This window comes from Ambystoma mexicanum, chromosome 2p (assembly GCF_040938575.1).
Source record: "Ambystoma mexicanum isolate Mex_15411 chromosome 2p, UKY_AmexF1_1, whole genome shotgun sequence".
NCBI lineage: Eukaryota > Metazoa > Chordata > Amphibia > Caudata > Ambystomatidae > Ambystoma > Ambystoma mexicanum.
Window position 1 is genome coordinate 1,163,744,510 of NC_090923.1, and position 20,524 is coordinate 1,163,765,033.

At 48.3% G+C, this 20,524-nt stretch overlaps 1 protein-coding gene across 5 annotated transcripts in view; it reads right to left on the bottom strand.

Annotated features, from left to right (window-relative positions):
• Window positions 1-2,191: 2,191 nt before the first annotated feature.
• HUWE1 (HECT, UBA and WWE domain containing E3 ubiquitin protein ligase 1) overlaps window positions 2,192-20,524 on the bottom strand; it is a 2,445,223-nt gene continuing 2,426,890 nt past the window's right edge. For all 5 annotated transcript variants that reach the window (XM_069645305.1, XM_069645304.1, XM_069645303.1 and 2 more), the window contains exon 83: window positions 2,192-3,282. In XM_069645305.1, the coding sequence (XP_069501406.1) occupies window positions 3,180-3,282 (103 nt within the window). In that variant the 3' untranslated portion in view covers window positions 2,192-3,179. The remainder of the gene's footprint in view (window positions 3,283-20,524) is intronic.

The following is a 20,524-nucleotide window of genomic DNA, read 5'->3' on the forward strand; positions in this document are numbered from 1 at the left end:
CAACCATTATAGGGTCAAAAAACAGAAGCCAGACAAGGTAAAACAGGAAAGAGCAAGAAAAGGCATTCTCTATGTGTCAGGAGAAAGCCGCCCCAGCCCCCATTATCCCTAGTGTGCAAGGTCGAAGCCTGATTTAGATGCTGCCACCAGCAGCGAGGATTCAGCCGGAGAATCAATAGGAAACTGCTGTCGAACCAAATCGAAGCGGCGCAAAGTAACAAAGATATTGAGCAACAATCTTGTTAACACGAGCTCCACATTAAAGTATGATCTGGTGGGACCTCGACGAATGAGGGATCATGGGTACACTACACAGGGAAGAGAGTGTTACAGACACGCCTAGGTCGATGACCCTTTTTGATCTTTGAAAAAAAAATGTAATACTCCACTATTACCACTAGATATCGGACTATATGCACATCATTTGAGTCTAAGAAGATTCACAAGCATCAGAAACTTTGTTATCAGAGCACTGCTGGTGCCGAGCAAGGTTTCTTCCACAGCTCCAGTAAAAGATCTCTTAGGACATCATGGAAGAGTACAAAAGGTTCCACCTGTGGGCCACTGTTCAAAATGTCGGAAGTCATAATCTGATTTCCTTAGGAGGACCCCACCCTAAAGTATCTGCAACTTTAGGCATCACACTGCTGTATGTGGCATTAGGGTGACCATGAGTGTTTTAAAGTAAAAATTCTACCTCTGCGAAGTGTCAATACCACTAGCATCTTTTAAAATCATAACCAGCTCTGTCAATCTGGGTTCTTTTGATTGAAACTCCTTTGGAGCCCTAGTAGTAGTTAAAGACTTGAAGCCAAAGGGTATTGGGTTGATGTTGCAGATACTTAGAAATGCTCCCATAAAGTAGTTTCTCGACAGCAGACCATATCGCGACATTGAAGGGCCTTTAGGGAGCGGTGCCAATACATGAAGAATGCAGAAGGCTTCTAGGGCACTCAAATTTTCTTCAAGGCTGATTAAGTTCTTAGGCGCTTGGGCACACAGGACTTTGATAAACTGCAGGCATCGTCAGGTGCAGTGGTATTGACTGACTTTTTATTCACTAAGGAGGAAGCGGGAGGACCGCTTTAAGACTTCCATCATTTGGCGACAGAATTCCTCCCATTTTCCTGTAGAATGGAATTTGGAGGTAAAACATACCTGCTGACAGGTGGGGAGTCTAAATAAGAGTGCCTGTGTCTTATTTATCTTCTGGCCTGTGCCTTCGTGCGCGCACTTCTTGTAACATGACAGATGCCACGTTGCATTACATTTTTTTATTTCTTCTGCAGTTGCATTTTCAAAGTGTTCTACAAGGGTTTATAACCACATTCGTTGCACCCATTTGGAATATTTATAGCATCAAGTTGTTTTTCAGTAGATTTTCAAGTAAAGCCTCCTTTTGGTTGTACTGACAGACAAAAATTCAAGTCTGTACTACTAAACCACTTTGGTTTGGACAATGGACTATCTGCATCACATCTTCCATAATTTTAGTCAAATGGGTATACCTGAAACAGAAAATCAAAAGCAATCTGACAAAAAATGAACAATTTAGTATATAACAGTAGTGATGTAATTGCATACCTGTATAATAAATATTGCCATTACAGAGACACCATTGATTTTAGAGTAACTGTAAAAACCACCTTTTTTGGCCTGAAGAATCTCGTTCAAAAGGGAACTTAAAATTAAAAATCTCAAAAGCTTGAAGATTTGATGTACTTCGTTGGTGGCCATCTTAATGGCTTCACCAATTCCACATGGTACGCACCATTAAAATGACACTAAGGACATTATCTATTGCTAAACCTGCAACAGTGCATGGCGTTCTACATACACTCCTGTCCTAACAGAGGGTCAAACAGTTTCCCCATCAGGTCAAATGCAACACTTGGAATGGGTGATAGAGAAAGAGTATTTGTTGTTTATGTATCTAACAACTGAATGGTGTACTAGATGTACAAGGAAATGAAGTTAAAAAATGCTTCAACCTCATCTTTCAAACTAAACCTTTATTGAATTTCTCATTTCACGTCCTCCCTAAAATTACTAAAATTGATGTGCGAGTGTAGGCAGGCCCTCTGGCTCACATCATATGTTTGAACAAAGCCAAACAGAAGCTGGCTCTCAGTTTATGTGGCCTACAAAAGACCCAGCACTTTCCCAGAAAGGAATGTAACAAAGGCAAAACTACAAAAAAAAAATCATTATCATTTATTAAATTTTTTAATTCATTTTTTTGTCTCCCCATTTGAAATTCAAACATTGAAACAGTACTTATTAATCCAAACCTTTTGTAAATTAAAAATAGAAAAGAAAATTGCACTAAATAAATATACTGTATCTTGTGGGAGGAGTGAAAGCAAAACTTTTGTTAACAGGCTTCCACTGTACACATTACTCTTTATACAACTGGGCTGCTTCCTCCTCCCTTTGCTCTTATGAAGTCTCCGTCAACTTTCTTCACCACAAATGTTCATCAGCATCCAACCAAGATCTGGCATTTCAGTCCAAGGCAGACTTTGCATGATTCCTGTGATAAAGTTGTGTGTGTCCTCGCTGCCGAGGATCTACTTGCGCCACATCACCTGCTAAATGCCTGCCTAGAAAAAAAGCTGCCTGCAGGAAAAGGCGCGAGGGAAGTGTTTGTGGCTTCTCCATTTCTCAGAGTTTTTTTATTTACAGAAAAAAATGATCAGTATTTGCATTAGCATGGAAAAAAAACCCAAATGTCATTGTGAGAAGTGACCGCTCAGCAACAGCGCTTTTATTTGTTCACTTTCCCTCATCTTGTCGACAGGACAAAATGGTAACGCCCCATTCGCCCCCCCCAAAAAAATCTGTTAATCATTAAATGTGCACAGCAACACATTCCAAGCAAAAATTAAGTAATGCAAACAGAACAAAAATATATATATATATATATATTTATATATAATTTTTTTTCTCCCCTCCCCCTCCCATCTCCCGTATCCAAAGGTTGAGTCTTGCAGCGACGAGAAGTCCGAGGTCTATATTCATGTTACAAGCAAGTAGTTTGAAGCAGGCCCGAGTGAAAGTATCCTCCTTTTTTCTCTCTTAGCAGTGACGCATCGACAGGACACACAGGCTTCTTGGTTTGGACTTTTGTTTTCTCCAGCAAAGTCCGACAGTAGAATGAACAATAGCAAGTCACCAAATTAAGCAAGGCCGAAACCTTCAGAGCACTCCTGTATAGCCATAAGCAACATGTGACGAAGTTTCTCATAACTCTCGTAGGCCGGAAGATCTAGTTGGTTAAAACTAAACAGAAGAGGGATGGGGGAGAGGAGAAATAACATTAAGCCAGAACAGCAAAATCAGTGATTCCATCATTTTCCATCAGCTAGTTTAACTAGGGAATGAACATCTTTCAGAGGGGACAGGCTCATTAATGTCCATTGACTTGAGGTGGCATAGAAAATCTGATTTACCGTTCAATGCAGGTCACTAGCCTTGGTATCTTTTCTCGAGTTAAAAGGTTTGAGTAGGCTCTCAGTACATTGTGATATAGCAATTTCAGCATTGGGTTTTTTACAAGATGTATCCCCTTCCACCTGATTTTAGGCCCCAAGCTTTGCATGCCAAGGACATTTTCAGATTCTAAAGCACAGCTTACTCTTGTCAAAACATGCCTCATTGAGGAGGGTGAGTTGCATGCTAATCTATAAAAAGATTAGAACACTGTAGAATAGGAGTTGCAGGTACGTGTTCTACAGTGTTAAATCTCCAGTAGGCTCACACGCCTGACCACAATATTTTAGTGATTGTCCTTCATGCTAAGACTCAAACAATTTCTTTAAGATGGCCAATTTACATCTTAGCCCAGGCAACCGTGATTGTGACTCAGATTCCTCATAGCGCAACGTTGGTGAGGAGACCATTATTTGCCACCATAACTCTTTCTGCATGGCCTCTGATACTCCCGGTCAGCGGTCTCTTGGTGAACAGTAATTACACTAGAAGGCACAATCTATTGTGCTATGAAGTAGTTAGACCAGGGAGGATGTTTACCGGATTGCCCAAAAGAACATATCTGTTTTGAAACTGAACATTTGCCCTGTTTCTGACTACCATTTTAAACACCTATGGTGTGTGCAGCCATTTTAGTTGCTTAAGAAGGGTTCTGGAAAAAGTGGGAAAATATGCGTCAAATGCATGCTTTTCTGGATAATGCAATCATTGGAAAGACTGCAGTCTTCCATAAAAGCATGGGGTTTGGAAGGCGTCCTATTACCTTGGACAAAACCAGGGGACTTTGGAAATTCAGAGAGAAATATGCCGAAGAGTACATGTTACTCACCATAGTGACTCTTGGACCTCTAATACACTGTCACCTTTCCTCCATAATGGTGGTGTGAAGGTCCCCTGGGTAGAAGACTGAAGATCTGAGCAGAAACTAACAAAGAAAGAAGCCCAGATAGGGTGCAAGCAAGGTCACACCCACGCATGGCTCCATTCCAATCTTGCACCGACTCAGGCTTCCCCCACTAGTCCTTTGAAAACATCCAGACAGAATTTAACTAACAGAAAGTAATCTCTTCTTAGGGGTACGGTGGGTGGGTTGCATAGAGTAAAGTTGACTAAGAACACAAGGCCTTTAAGGCAAGAAGTAACTTACTGTAGTGACTACTGTACTCCTAGTTCAAAGTCCCTTTTCCTCCATACTTTTGGGAGTTCCAACTGAGCATTGACTAGGCCGGAGCCATGGCAAGCCCTAGCGCGCTTCCCCTTTAAGAATTTGATAAGCGGGGGAGGGCCACATGCATGTAACGTAGCAACACACTACTCTCCACCTCTCACGCTTCTTACCCTCAGTCCCTTAACCGCAGAGACGGCTAGCTGCTTATTAGGGGGATAGGTGATAGGAATATGGAGGAAAGGGGACTTTGGACATGTACAGCAGACACTAAGGTGAGTAACTTGTCCTTACTCCCATGTCCCGTTCCCTTTCCGCCATTCATTCGGCAGAGTATAAAACACTGCTCTAACTCAGGAAAGATGAACTTTACACTGTTGCAAAGATATCAGCCCTGGAATTGGAATCCAGTGAGCACAGTTTACAAAAAGCTGAATGGGAGGCCCATGTTTGCATGTGGCCCACCCATGGCATATGCTCCTGGGAGTCTATGGACATTCTCTTTGCTCTCCATAAAGATAGGTGGGATTTTGCACCTTGTACTTCCTATGCATGAAAAATGCATGAGACAATCCACCTGGCTACAGTGGCTTTTGCTGCTCGCTTTTCCGTTTGTCCACCACCGAAAGTGACAAACGGTCTGTCCTAGATAAGAGGATCAGTCATCTTGAGATAAAACCTTAAGGCCTGTCAAACATTAAGATAGTAGAGTATACAATCAGCTTCTATCTGGGGATCTTGAAAGAAAACCGGGAGAGAGATTTCCTGTTATATGTGAAAATCCGAGACTGAGGCAAGAACGAATGGTGGGTGTTGAGATGGATTACTAGAATCCGGCATGGTTGACGGATTCAGGAGGTCACCCTAAGTTAGCCAAAACCCAATCAAGGTACATGGATGAGGAGTTAAGGCTAATTCTCAGGTGAGTGTGAGTGGGGTCAGGGGCCCTCAATGAGTCAACAGAGTATAGCACACAATTCAATTTTAAAAGTATATATAAAATATAGTTATGCATTATAGGCCTTCTGAACACACTGGAAAACTTATCCAACAGTTACAAATATGATACAAATTTACATATTCACCATAGGTTCAAATAAACATCAAATTACCTATTCATAAAAGCGGGTAAATAGTTTGGTGAAAAAAATTATGGAACCAGATCACAAGGAACCCAACTTAAGCAGTCCATACCCTAAGAAGAACGGGGCCTTGTGCCCAAAGGTCACAGGAGACGCATTGATTTCTGACCAGAATGGTGCCTCTGCAGGCAAGTTGTCATTTACTTTTGTTGGTGATAGTTCACAAAGTTCTTCAACAATTTTATTGAAGGTAAGTAAAAGTTAGGATATACCTAGGTTTGACGACCAAAAGTTGAGTGAAATTCAATTTAGGAGACAAAGGGACTTATTCCCAATGTTATCTTCTGGAGGACATGGGGTACAGATACACTGCGTTTACTTACCCACCTGTCTACAATTTTCCCAGCTGTCGTTGTGAATCGCCTGGAAGTTGCTGGGAGCTCTTTTTCCCACCGTTGGTTCCAGTGAGAGGTGCCCAGGAGTTGCGGGTTTTAGTATTATTCTGGTTGGGTGTAGTTGCAAGACGAAACCTTGGTTGATGAAGAAATGCAAGAAACACTGATGCGGTTCCATGTGTTTATAACAAATAAAAAAATAACAGTGTTTTCGATATTTTCATTATTTTACTTGAATGCACCAAACACCCATGCCAACATATTTAATGACTTGTGTAATTTTATATACTAACTCCAGTCCTAGAATATTTGGGGAAAATGTTGGATAGTGCATGTAAATAAAATAATGAAAATATCGAAAACACTGTCGTTTTTTCCCCTATTCGTCATAAAGACTGCATACCCACTGATGCAGTTCTCCTCAGGACTTTTCACAAGTTGGAGAAAAGAGTTCTAGCAACAGCCTCTGCACACAGGCGACGACAGGCATCGTCCTAGTTGCGGTCACAGACGCTGCTCCAGGACAGGATCCCTTGTTCCTAGGAGGATATAATTCTGGGAAAAGGCGACTTGTGGCACAAGCTGAAGTCTGGGCTTGAACGCAGAACAATGAATATTCTAGCCAGGTAGCCCACAAGAGAGCCAATCAGTCCACTGGCCAGTCCAGGGACACTTCCAAAGGCTCCGAAGGGCATAATCCTCGAGAAGGCGTTGAGACTAGCTGGTCCCACTAGTCCAAGGACTGGGTTCCAAGTGTTAATATCCCCACAACATTTTTAAAAAAATAATTTAAAAATATCCCCATATTTTTGCTGCAATATTAAGCCATGAACCCTGCCGGGGACACCCCTTTAATGGAACGGGTGACCCCCCCCCCCCCCGGCAACTGCGGTCCTAATAAGCCCATAAATTAGCCCCACTAATAATATCACCTATAGCCTTACCCCACAACCATATATATGGCGATATTATTGGTGGGAATATTATTACCCGATACCCAAGGACTGAAGCACCGCTCACGGTCTTCGAAGATCAGGTAGACAAACAGGGCTTCACCGGGCCAGACACAAGAAGGGATGCAGGGCCACTTCAGGAGACTTTGGATCTTTAACAGACTGTCCTTCGAGGGATTCTTGTCTCCAACGATGATCTGAAGAAATGGCTGCAGAGGTGCGCTTACCCAAAATTCGAACTGGAAGCAAGTCCACCAATGGTAAGTATCTGCACCATTCAAACAGCTAGTAGTTGTCCAATCAATGACAAACACTGGTTTCACATTTGCCCCACACCCAGACTTTCTGGCACCACAGAAGTAGAATGGTACTAGACAGTACCACCCCCTTTCTGGGTTACACACACTCAAAGGCATCACAAGTCCACGAAAGCAGCAGCTTCGCTGGGCAAGTACATGACCTTATAAAGAATTTCCTGACTTGGCAAGGGAGGAAGAAGGCCAAATAAGCAAGCAACAATCTTGTGGCACTAGCCACGTTTAGTAGCCATATGCGGTAAAGGCGAATGTGCACACTAAAAATAATAATATATCTGCCACCACCAGCTTGACTTTAGGCACATAAAAATAACCAAAAATCCCAATTGCAAAAATCTAGGGCGGGGATACAAAAGTAACGCTTTACACTGCACTGTAAGGTGCTGTGGGCAATGTTAAAAAGTACAAGAATTCAAAAAGGAAACCGTTTCCCTGCACTGATAATCCGAAGGACTGTTAAGTTTCCTCATAACAATGAGCAAAAAGCAAGGTAAGTGAAGTTGAAGGCTTGACTTCCCTTCATAAAGTCAAAACAGGTTTAAAAACGGAGCAAAACGAAAGGGGGTTGTAGTGATACACAAAATTGCAAATTTGCCAATCAGGGCTTTAGATGACAGCATTAGCCGCTGAAAGCCAATAGTTTATTCAAAGTATGTGCCAAAAATGCTGACAGTAGTCTGTTGTAGCACCTCCGTTACGCAGTAGTGAGCTACAAGGAATATGCAGCCCTAGTAGGAGTGGTAGGTCACATTATGCATTGTAGATAGACAGGCAGGGCAAAGGCCCCAGTTCTGTAGCTAATAGACATTATTGGAGTGTTTGGAACATTATGGCACCCATATAGCGCTTAGATAGCCAATCTTAAGCGCTATGAACACTAAGCTATGAGTGCATGCCTTTTAGAGCTTGCTCACATAGGGTTAATTCATCTCGACTTCTCTTAGAATATTCTGCCTTTCTAACTGTAGCCCTGCATGGTTTCGTAAACTAATCTTCTTTCTCTGGGAAGGCACTGATAAGACATTACTGAGCTTTCGCACAGATGGGCTCCAAGCAGGGAGGGGCACAGAAAGGAGCATAGTGGAAATTCATAGAGTTGGGTTTTTTCCATGAGCAAACCTATATTTTGCACAGGGAAAGTTCTGGAACTGTGCGTCATGGACTGACAGCACGAGATTATAAAAATGCATGCCCACATGACTCAGGTGGGAGATCGATCTGTGGACTTGGTTCGAGCAAAATCGAGTGTCCGGAACGTGCTGCTCTGTCGGCACCCTGCAGCGCTGTCCTCTGAGCGGGGCTTGTTACAGCTAGCTTATGAGGGCCAGGGTCTCCCAGTGCTGATTGAAGGGGCGTAAGACTGTGTTTCTCTATCTTTCTTTAAGTTCTATGTTTCTCTATATTTTGCATTTCTCTAAGTTTTGTGTTTTGTAATCTTCTCTAACTTGAATCCCAAGATGTTGCTGAAATTCACTGTTTAGAATAAATGCTAAAACTTTTTGAAGGTGTCATTTGTCACTAGCATGAGTTCACTGCTCGGCACAATAGAACCGGTATTTTGGGCTGAATTGGGTAATTTTTGCTCTCAAGGGCTGGTCCCGAGGAAGATTTTCCCCATTTCAAGACAGGGGTTCATAGCAACAATGGAGGAAATCTTTCCTAACAGAGGGTTCTTTGACTTGTAACTGATAAGGCGAGCTGACATAATTGCCACAAGAAAACGTGTTTTCCATAAAACTAGGCAGAAGTATCATTGCCATAGGCTCAAAAGGCTTATGTGCCAGAGCTGTTAACAAGACGCTCAGATCGCAATTCAGGATCATTCGCTGTGTCAGTGGGAACAGATGGGAAAGTCTGCAGAAGCAGAGTTTACTTTTTGGATTGGAAAAGAACACCACTGTGTCTTTGTTCAGGAGATAGGCGGCAAGGGCTGTCAAAGACACTGTGTATATTGAAACTTGAACGAATCAAACTTGCTAAGAAGGAATGAATGTTGCAATACTTACAAGTCCCTGAAATTCAGCAGGGTTTTTGGAATCAGAAGTGGAGCAAACGCGTAAGCAAATGGGTTGTTCCATAAGATTGACAGGGCATTCCCCAACAATCCTTTCTCCTTTCTTGAAGTGATGACAATTGCAGAACGACAATTACAGTACAGTTCTGTTGCAAACAGGTCAGCACAAGGAGATCCTGTGAAGGTAAAAATCTCCAGAAGAATTAGATTGTCCAGTTCCCTTTTGTGGTTTGTTAAAAACCTCCTGCTCAGCGCAAGCACTTGAACGTTGCTTATTCCTGCTAGATGAGCCAGCAGAGGGACTATATTGTACCTTAGTTCCCATTCCGGTAGATGGACCGCGACAGCGCACAATTTTTCCCAATCTGGTGCCGACCCTGCTTCTTCACATCAAATATGTTAATACATTATCTGCCAAGATGAGAACATTGGAGTGTCTCACCATCAGAAAGAAAGCCTGTAGCGCTATAAGGATGGCTTTCAATTCCAGGAAGTGTATGTGTTCCAGAGAATCCTCCTCCACGCATCATGGACATGGGGGTTCCACAAGGTCGCTCCACAAACGGCGAGGCAGGCGTCTGTTGCGACAGATGAGGTTCCTGAAAGGGTCTGCAAACCTGCAGGTTCTGTTGGTCTGCCCACCACAGAAGATCTTCGAGGAACTAGACTGGGATGAGGACATCCATGGTTCGAGGGATGGAGACTTAATCCCAACTGGCAGCCAGGTGCAGTTGTGTACGTCACATTCATTACCTGGCCATGGGTACTGGCAGAACACAGGCTGCCTTTAAGCTCAAACGACACAGGACCCACCAGTCAGTGGTTTGAGAGTGAGGAAGGGGGACACGGTCTCAAGGACGTACCTCACTCGTGTTTCCATCAGAAAGACTTTGCCCAATAATGAATCCCACAGAAAACCTACAAATTCTAGTCCGAGTTGGAACGAGGTTGAATTATTTTACATTGACTGATGGACCCACAGAGTACATCCGGTCGAGTAGGAACGCAAGGTGGTCGGAGGCATGCATCGGAGACTCTGCTCTGATTAACCAGTCATTTAAATAGGTACATAGGTGGATTCCTTTTAGGCACAGGAAAGCTGCCTCTACTGCCATAAGTTTGGTGAAGATGGGGGCCCGAAGTGGGGCCGAAGTGCAAGACCTTGTATTGATATTGGTCCTCACACATGGTGAATTGGAGAGACCGGTGGTGAGGAAGACAAATAGGATTGTGCAAATATGGGTCTTGCAGGTCCACAGCTAATAACTAGTTACACAGCAGAATGGATGCTCAGATGAGTGCGAATTTACCTTCAACTTTTTCTTGGGGCAAGAATAGATTTAAGGGTGTGAGGTCCACTAACATCAGCACGCCAACAGTGTTCTTTTTTGTAACTGTAAAGAACAGAGTAAAACCCCAGCTCCTTCTCTGAAGAAGGGACTCTGTTTCCTCGATGAGAAATAACTTGTGGAATTCTTTTGGAAGAACGCTTGATCCTTTTTGCAAGGGGGAGAGAGGGATAGGATGGGAGAGGGAGGCGATCGCTCCTGTGTACCACCGAGAGGGCCGAGCTGTCACTGGTTATATCCATCCGATTTCTAAGATAAACACACACCGTTCTTCTGACCGGTGGCTATGAATCTGCACCATCACATCACTTAGACTATGTGGGTTCTGGGGCTGGAGAGGGCTGAGAAAAGCCCTGAGAGGCCATGACTGCTTCTAAAGCAGAGCATTGGGAGATCTGTGGCATCTGCTCTGCTGATCATGGAATCCACTAAATCAAAAGGTTGTCTTTGCAGTACAGAGTGACCTGGTTTAAAAGGAGGTTTTCTCAAGAAAAGCCAAAGTCTTCCGTCTGTGCATGGTTTAGTTCCTCATCTGTATCAGGACTAAACCGATGCACACCGTCAAACAGCACATCCAGGAAGTGACCCTGGACTTCTGGACTTCAGGAGTGATTGCCTTTCAAATGCCACCCCCATAGGCATTCCCCTTGTGTAGTGTCGAAGTGAGAAGAGGCTTCCATGAGATCTTTGGCTATTTGGACAACTTTGGCTAAGCCACAGTCGAAACCTGCTTTGAAAATCAGGAGGAAGTTCATCACCTAGTTTTTCCCCGGAACTTAAGGTTGGCATCAGTCATGACAGCTTCTGTGTTGGCTTGCCTAAAACTCAAAGCCAAATTCTGGTACACTTCTTTTTTAGCCTCCTGTATCCAGTATTTGGTTGTCACTTAGGAGCTGATTTTGGGAGGATGAGGTGCCTTTGCCAAAAAGAGCTGCTGTAGCTACTATTTTGTAATGAGCAGGAGGATGGCTCATCGCACAGTTTTTCCCCAGGCAGGGACCAGTACCTCAGGTTTACTATTTTTGCCACTTGACGAACAGTGTCTGGTTTCTGCTAGATTTTAATACCTTCCGCCACCACTTCCGGTTGCAGGTGTATGCCTGACTTTTCTGCTGCCTTCCGTGACCGGGCTGAAGAAAGAACTGCATGGTATCAACGGGGTCTATCTGAGACTGGAATTCCGAAGCATTTCAACAGCCCTTGTACCCTGTCTTGGAAAGCTTTGATTGACAGTTACTTCTTCAGTTTCCACTGAAGCACCCTCATGGTCATCCACAGTGCTATCACCCAGAGGACCGGTTGGTAGTAGTGGCAGAGTAAGAGAAGGGCCCTTTGGCAAAGGAGCAGGGAATGTATTGAAGGCTGTGAACCAAAGCCTGCCGGCAGTTGGTTGTAATGCTACCTCGGAAGCCACTTGTTGAGGTGGCGTATGTTGGTCTTGTGGTGCCATCGACAGAGGTGTGTGAAGGAGCACTTCTTTCATGAGGGACTTAAAATATTGTCTCATGGGTCCCGAGTGCATCAGGTCCTGGAACATCTCAAAGAATCTGTCCTCTTTGGCGGTGTCATGACAACCTAATGGTCCTGGAGTGGACCTCAGTTCCCAATTATTCAGAGGCAAAGCAAGAGGAGCAAGGAACAAGTTACTTTCCTGTAACTGTTCTCCAGCATGGGTCTGGCATGGATTCACATGCTCATGAATATTCCCAGTCGTCAGGCCGGGAATCCTCGGTATAGAAAAAAATCAGTATAAGTTTCGTTTCTGATCTGTCTTTCTTAGTAGTAACCAATCACTGGTCTCTGGGTCATACTGCCCCCAGCCAATGACTGCCCTCTCCCTAAGCCCCGCCTCCGGCAGCCATTCTCAGATTTGGTAACACGTAAAGTGGCAGTATGACCAAGTGAAGAGCCGCAGAGGGGTAGGCCGGAGGGTTCGCATGTGAATCTATGCCAGACCCATGCTGGAGAACAACAGTTACAGTTAGGTAACTTGTTCCTTCTCCAGCATGGGGTCTGGCATGGATTTACATGCTCATGAATAAGAGAATACATAGAAGTACACACATGCACAACCACGGAAGGTGGCAACAGGCTCAACATTAAGCAATACAATAACTCAACATTAAGCATCTCTTACCTCCTCACCAGGCTCACCTTAAGCGAACAGGTTGCGCAGCACTGCTTGGCCGACCCTGGACTCCTCCCTGGAGTCCCGATCGACGCAGTAGAATCTTGTGAAGGTGTGCGTCGACCTCCACGTCGCAGCCCTGCAAATGTCCAGCAGGGACACACCAGACAGGAACGCCATGTAGCAGCAATCGCTCTGGTCGAATGGGCTCTCGGACAGCCGGGCAGCGGTCGGTTTGCCAACCGGTGACAGTGCATGATGCAGCCGGAGAGCCATCTGGAAATGGAAGTATTCGAGCGAGCCTTCCCTTGAGTCACAGTCCCAAAGTTCACAAACAGCTGTGATGTCTTCCGAAAACTCTTCGTGCGGTCCACGTAGAACTTCAGCACTCTAGCTACGTCCAGCGAGTGCATAGTCCTTTCAGCCGGCAACGAAGGAGACGGGAAGAAAACTGGCAACACCAAGGGTTCGTTGAGGTGGAAGTCCGATGGCACCTTGGGCATGAAGGAGGGGTGCGTCCTCAACACCACCCTCGTGTCGTGAAACGTCAAGTATGGCGGCTTGCAAGATAGGGCCTGGATCTCTCCCACTCGTCGTGCGGAGGTGATGGCCACGAGAAAAGCCGTCTTCCACGACAGAAACTTCAACAGTGCTGAATGCATAGGCTCAAATGGGGGCACCATGAGCCTGGTCAGCACCACGTTGAGCTCCGACGCCGGGGCCTTCACCGGCGGGAATGATCGGAACAATCCTTTCATAAATTCCTTCACCAGTCGATGAGACCACAAGGACGCCCGTCCCGTAGTTCTGGTGTATCGTGAGATGGCGGCCAGATGTATCTTGATGGAAGCGTGAGCTAGTCCAGCCTTGGCCAATGACAGTAGGTACGGCAATACTTGAGGGGCCGTAATCCGCAGAGGGTTAATCTTCTGTGCACGGCACCAGACAGAGAACCTCTTCCATTTATGTCCATAGCACTTGAGACTTGAGGACGCCCTGGCCTTTGCAAGAACCTCTCTGCAGTCGGCCGGGATGTTGTACCCTCCAAACTCTAGTGCTGCAGGAGCCAGGCCTGCAAGTTCAGCGACTCCGGGTTGTGGAGAAGAATGGCGCCTCCTTCTCTGGAGAGAAGATCTGCGTCCGTCGGCAGCTTGACTGGTGTGAACGTTGACAAGTCCAGAAGGTCCGGGAACCAGATCTGTCTCGGCCACGCCGGTGCGACGAGGATCATCCTGCACCGGGACCTCTTGAGCTGGTTGATGAGCCGGAGCAGCAACGGCAGCGGAGGGAACGCATAAAGAAATAGGCTGTCCCAGGGGAACGAGAAAGCATCGCCCATGCTCCTCGGCTGGGGGAACCTGCTGGTCGTCGCCTCCGTCGTCATCTGTACCTGTCGTAGCCGTGTTCGTGCCTGTATCATCCCCGTGGGTAGTAGACCGGGGGGAAGGCAGAGCAGGTCGCAGAGGTGGGAGAGGTGGCGTAGGATGCGTCGTCGTCCTCTTATGCGGTGGACTTTCCGAAGGTCCTGGCTCCGGTTCCCCCGTCGGGGGGAGGGGCAACCTTGTCATCTCCGAGCACAAGGACTGAATCGCTGACAAAATGGCCGCCGAAGTGTCCTGCGGCGCCGGAAACGACGGGCGCGAGGGCTCTTGAGGAACCTCGTTGGCGACACCGTCGCTCTCGTCGTCGCCCTCGTCGGGATCCCTCCCGATGGGCTGGGCCTCTTCCATGACTTCGATGAGCTCTTCTTCAGAGGTCGTGTCCGTATCCACGATGGCCACCTGCCCCTCCCCCACCTTTTCCAACGAGGACTTCGTGGGGGTCTTCTCGATGGGCCTGAAAGACGACTCCCTCCGCGGTGGCAGGGAGACTCTGGGTCCTGAGGTCGCCTCCACTGGCGTAGCCTCCACAGGCTGAGCCAGGGCCGCTGCCACATCCTCAATCGAGGTCTTAGCAGGGTAAATTAAGGCCATCGTCACCTTCTGTACGCCTGGGGCCTTCACCTTGGGGGAGGGTCCGAGCCTCTCTCCCCCTCTGCCGGAATCTTCGAGATCGACCGGGGCCTCTCCAGAAGCTTTGCTGGGTTCTCGGACTTCCTCTTACCCGAGCCAGAGCATTGGCTCGTGGTTGATGGCGCCGGGGAGGAAGCGCCCTGCCTGGCAGCAAAGGAGCCCGACCGTTCGGCGCTCCCGGTGCCCGCGGACTCACGGTGCTTGGCCTTTTGTTGGGCCCCCGTCGCCAGGGTGCCCTCACAGGACTTAGAAGACCGCTCAGACTTCTTTTTCTTCTTCTCGCCTGACGGGCTCTTCCCTTCCAGCCAGTTGGCGAGTCGGATGTGGCGATCCTTCATGGTCCGCTGCGACATGTTCCCACAAAACGCACAGTCCTTCTCCGTGTGCGTCTTGTCCTCATGGAGACAGTAGAGGCATAACGAATGCTTGTCCTCCTTTAAAACATTCTGAAGCTGGCATCCATGGCAGGTCCTGAACAGCTTCCGGGGCGTCGAGCTTCCTTTCTCCTGGGCCATGTCCGGGGTAGGCCTCGGAACATCTGGAATCCTCCAAAAGCGCAACTCGACGAAATCGTCACCCTTGAGGGGCGTAGAAAACTCTGAAACGGTTCCCCATTGATCGGATGTAGAAACGGTGGAGCTTGAGGCTCCATTTAACCAAAAAATTAGAAAAATCTCCTGAAAAAATGCGAAAACGCAGCAAAAGCTCGAGAGCTACAGCACGAGGACTCCCAACACTTGAACGTGCGGTAAAAATCTGAGGATGGCTGCCAGAGGCGGGGCTTAGGGAGAGGACAGTCATTGGCTGGGGGCAGTATGACCCAGAGACCAGTGATTGGTTACTAAGAAAGACAGATCAGAAACGAAACTGATACTGATTTTTTCTATACCGAGGATTCCCGGCCTGACGACGGGGGATATTCATGAGCATGTGAATCCATGCCAGACCCCATGCTGGAGAACCAAATATTCCCTCACAGTGGGTGACCATTCCATCCGGGGGAAGAAAGGAGGAAGCCCAAGTAGTGAGTCCCACGACCATGCATGCTCTGGAAGCCGGTGATGACTCTCCCGGTCACTGCCCTGAGTTCGATCCAGACACAGAACAGTGTGCTATCGTATGCAGAGGTTGAGTGACGGCTGAGATGCGCATATAGGCCGCAAGGCTCACAGAAGAATGGGCAGTGGGACATAATACTACTACAGGCCCATGCAGGCCCTCGGGTACGGACCTAGTAAGCAGAGAAAGTAAGGCCTTGAGCAAATTCCGGCACAAGCCTCGTCGGACTGTAGTCCAGTATGGGACCGGCACAGGTCCACAGTGCGAGCACCGGTGCAAGTCGCCACAGATATCTTGGGGCAAACCCTGGTAGTGCAGCGGCTAACTGCAACACGCCCCAAAGGAGCCCTCCCGTCCCAGTTAAACCACAGAAGGGTTTTGCCAGGGCAGGCTGCCAAAGAAAAACATTATTTTACCCACCCTTATATCGGACGAAACCCCTGAGGTGATCTGACAGACACCTAAAAGAGGTCTTCCCACCGTGCCTGTCGAACATTCAGGGACTTGTACGAAAGTGCATCAGAGTCTCAGAGGTGGACTGGACCCAAAACACTTAGCAAAGAGCCAGAGGATCTGCCAACGAGAACAGCCTGCGACACCCGTTTCAGACTGAGAACCCTACTTTATCTGGAATACACAGGAGGAAGCGAGGGGAAAAGGAAAAAAAATATTTTAGAGTTTTTTTTTCTTTAGGACCTCATGAAATTTAAACAGTGTAGAGGAGCAGCCAACTGCCCTTGCAAAAGGTCCTGCCCTCCTCCCACCTATATGCTGGGGGCCTGAAATAGTGCCATGTTTGACACCAGCAGTTGTGACTATTCCGCATCAAATCTTCGAGAAAAGGTATTCACTAAGAAAACCTTATCAGATGTATTCCAGAAGAGATGACGATCTCTTGGAGGAGATATCCGAAGGAATATGAAAAATTAGAGGAAGAGAAGTTGGTGACGTCACAAGAAGCGAGTGTGACGCAGAGAAGACTGGCTGAAGAAGAGAAATGACAAGTTACTCACTGTAGTGACTACCTACTCTTAGTCCCCTTTCCTCCATAATGTATGGGCGTCCCTTCCTAGGGACGGGGGACTGAACCCTTTTCACCAGAAAAACCTTCTTCCCCTTTAAATTTCGAGGGTGTGGCCCTAGGAGCATACGATCCCTGACTCCGCCCACCGGTGCCACTCCTCAGTCCCCATTGACCTGTCGACAATATTTACCATTGCCTAATGGGGCTGTCTGTCTGGAGAAGAACGGTCTTGCCCTCGATAAGAGGGAGAACGGCCTTGAGAGCCAGCCATACAGCCTTCAATTTCTAGCCAATTGATGTGGGACTCCTGCCAAGTCCAGACTCCATGGACGCTGTGGTTGTCCAGGGGGCTCCCCAGCCATCTAGGGAAGAGTCTGTAGTTACTGTGACCCGAGAGGCCGGCTGTTGGAAGTGCTTGCCCTGCCGCAGGTTGCAGTCCGCAGACCACTGCTGGAGGTCCGAGTTGAGAAGGGAGGAATGTTGACTGGCTTCGCTTGGGGACCCTTCTCCTGATCCCATGAGGCTGCGAAGTGCAGCTGTAATTCCCTAATCCTGAACCTCGTGTGGGATATGACCAACAGGACCGCTGCCATAAGACCCAATAGGCGTTGGTACCCCCCAGGTTGAGGTCACTCGCCTGGAGAGGCAGCAAGCTTTGGCTCTCTTGATGGCCGCAATCTTGTCCTCCGAGGGAAAGACTCACACGGAGCTTGTGTCCCAGATGAGGCCCAAGAAGGTCAGGCTCTAACGTGGGCTGCAGATGAGGCTTCTTGAGATTGATAGTGAACCCCAGGTTGTGGTGTTCATCAGTGCAGAGGCGGTACGGTGAAACGATTCCGGAGAGGTGGCCCGAGCGAGCCAGTACAAATACGGGTAGACGCGGTGGCCCAGGGCCCTGAGGAGATCTGCCACTGCATTCATTAACCTGGTAAATACCATTGGCGCCGAGTTGAGGCCAAAGGGTAGCACCTTCCATTGGAAATGACAGCCTATGATCCTGAAGCGCAGTAAGGAACAATGCGGTTGCCAAATCGGGACGTGTAGATAAGCGTCCTTCAGATCCAGGGAGCACCTTCAGCCTCCCCTGTCCAGTGTTTCTGCAATAAGAGCTGGCTTAACCATCTTGAATTTTTGCAGAGGGAGGGAGATATTGAGGGTGTAAAAGGTCCAACACAACTCTCAGGCCAGCCTGGTTGTTCTTCTGTATGGCGGAAATCCTGGAATAGAAGCCCAATCCTTGCTGGGAAGGTGGGACTTCTTCCGAAGGCTGGCTCTCGACGAGCGACCAGATCTCTGCCAGCAGAGATGTTGTTCCAATCTGTGGGAGAGGAGGAGGGAGGATAGGAAGGTATCGGTAGGTGGTACCCCGTGGAGACTACAGAGAGGATCCAGAGGTCCTAAAAATTCTGGTGCCAAAATTCCACGTGAAATGCAAGCTGCCCCCCAACGGAGACACATGGACCCGAGGCGGCATGTCCTGCCTTCTTTCCCTCGGAGGCCGTTGCAGAGGAGGGGGATTGGAAAGACCCCTTGCCCCACACCCTTTTGTTGTTTCCTCCGGTGCTGACCCAGAGAACGGTCAGGTTGCCTGGACCTACGTTCTTGGCAGCCTCAGAACTCGCCAAACGCGTGCCCCTTTTCAGAGCGTTGCTGCGACTGGGTGTAGGCCTTGGGCGTGGCCTTTGTAAGAATAGGTAAAGACCTTGCGGTTTGCAAGCTTTTCTTTTTATCCAATTCCTCACCCCAGTGGAGTGGAAGAGGTCACTATCCTCGAATGGAAGGTCCAATATGCGCTCCTGGACATCGGGATCCACTTAGTAGCTTGGAGCCAGGCCGTCCTCATGTCTGTGGCAATGCATATGGCCCCGGCCAGAAGTATCGATGAGGGCCACAGTGGCCCCCATCATTTCCTGAGCTACCAGCTTGGCTTCTCCTAGGCCAGCCTTGCAGCGCGCTTGGCTCTGTGCCTGAAGCTGTGGGAGGAAGTCCGCAATTTCCCACCAGAGCCTGTGTTTAACGGCTACCAGCATGGCATCCGCGTTGGCTTGATGCAGGTGCAAGGAGGTGTTGGAGTACAGTTTTTTCCCCATGCGCCTCCAAGACATTCTCCTCCTTGCCTAGCAGCGTCGAGGACGAGGTGGCCGAGGACGACTGAGGCTTAGAATAGGGCAACGCTGAAGCGATCATGCAAGAGGGATGTTGAGGATGCGCCGAAAGCAAGCGTGTATCCCCCTCTCCACCTGCCTATACTTGGTGTCTAGGCGCTGATTGGCAGGTTGGGCCGAGTGTGGCTTGAGCCACCCCTTCTTGGCCACGGCAACTATGTATTTCTACATCGGGATGCCCGTTTTGGTAGGGGGGTCTTAGGGTGAGGACTTCTGCCAAGACCCCCTCCTCGAGCTGCTCTATCTCAGGCTTAGGAAGGCCCAGATATTCTGCAAAACCTGCAAGGCGTTCATGGAAGGCCCTGGCTGAAGATGGCGTGTCGGGGTCCTCCTCCTCGTCAATGTCCACCAGAGTGCTCGGACGGTCTGGAACTGGTGGAGGAGTGCTGGGCGGCTTGGGCTGTGGTGTGGAAACCGGAGCCGGTGGCTGCTGCGGAGGCTGGTGTGGAACCGCCTGTACTGTGAGAGGCAGGGAAGCCGGAATCGGCTAGGGCAGCAGTGGTTGTGCTGGGGCCTGTGACACCGGAGCCGTAGGAGGAATGACTATGGGTGCCGGTGGGGTAACCTGGGGGAGCATGTCCCTGATGGCATCCCAGAGGATGGCCCCCATCCGGGGAATTCGCATCAGCCCTAGGTACCTTCCGAAGATTTTTCACCTGTCTTCGGAGGCTGTAGAGGTGGCCCGTGGATATGGACAGAGTGGTTAACGGCTGCTTGGGCCGGGGCACACTCTACCTGGGGTGCAGGGGAAACCTGCCCTGCGCCGCTGATGGATAAACTTTAGGTCACGCACCTGGTTGACATCAGTCCCACCTTGTGACTCGTTCCTCCATCCGCTCTGCCAGAGGGGATATCGGACCCGCAGCAATCTTGTCTAGCACGGTGGCCATTTTGTCGAGCCTCGTGCCAAAGTCGTGGTGCCTGGATCGCTGGACCAGCCCCGTCCAAGACGCTTGGTGTTGGTACATAAAGCCTATCCCGTACCTCAGGCCGTGACCTGGAAAGCGTATTGCCCTTGGCAGAGCTGCCGGTATGAAAGCGCCCTTTCGGTCATGATGCCAGTACTAGGGCGTTGCCCCTCGGAAGTAATCCCGGTAAAAGAACTTTGCGGTCCCTCAGCACTGACACTGGAAGGATCTGGAGACCCCTTCGGCCGTGAGGCCGGTAGCTGGATTAGCCTCGGTACGTGTGCTGGTGCTAGAACCTGAAAGGTTCCTCCCGGTCAGGCGTTTCTTTGAGACAGTCGCCTTTACGGGGTGCAATGGTAAACAGAGGCCTTACCTCGAGCTATGTTTGACGAAGTCCTTCAGGTCGTCCGGAGGCTCTGGAAGAGCTCCCTCCACCTAGCTGGCCTGTTCTTCAGTGCACG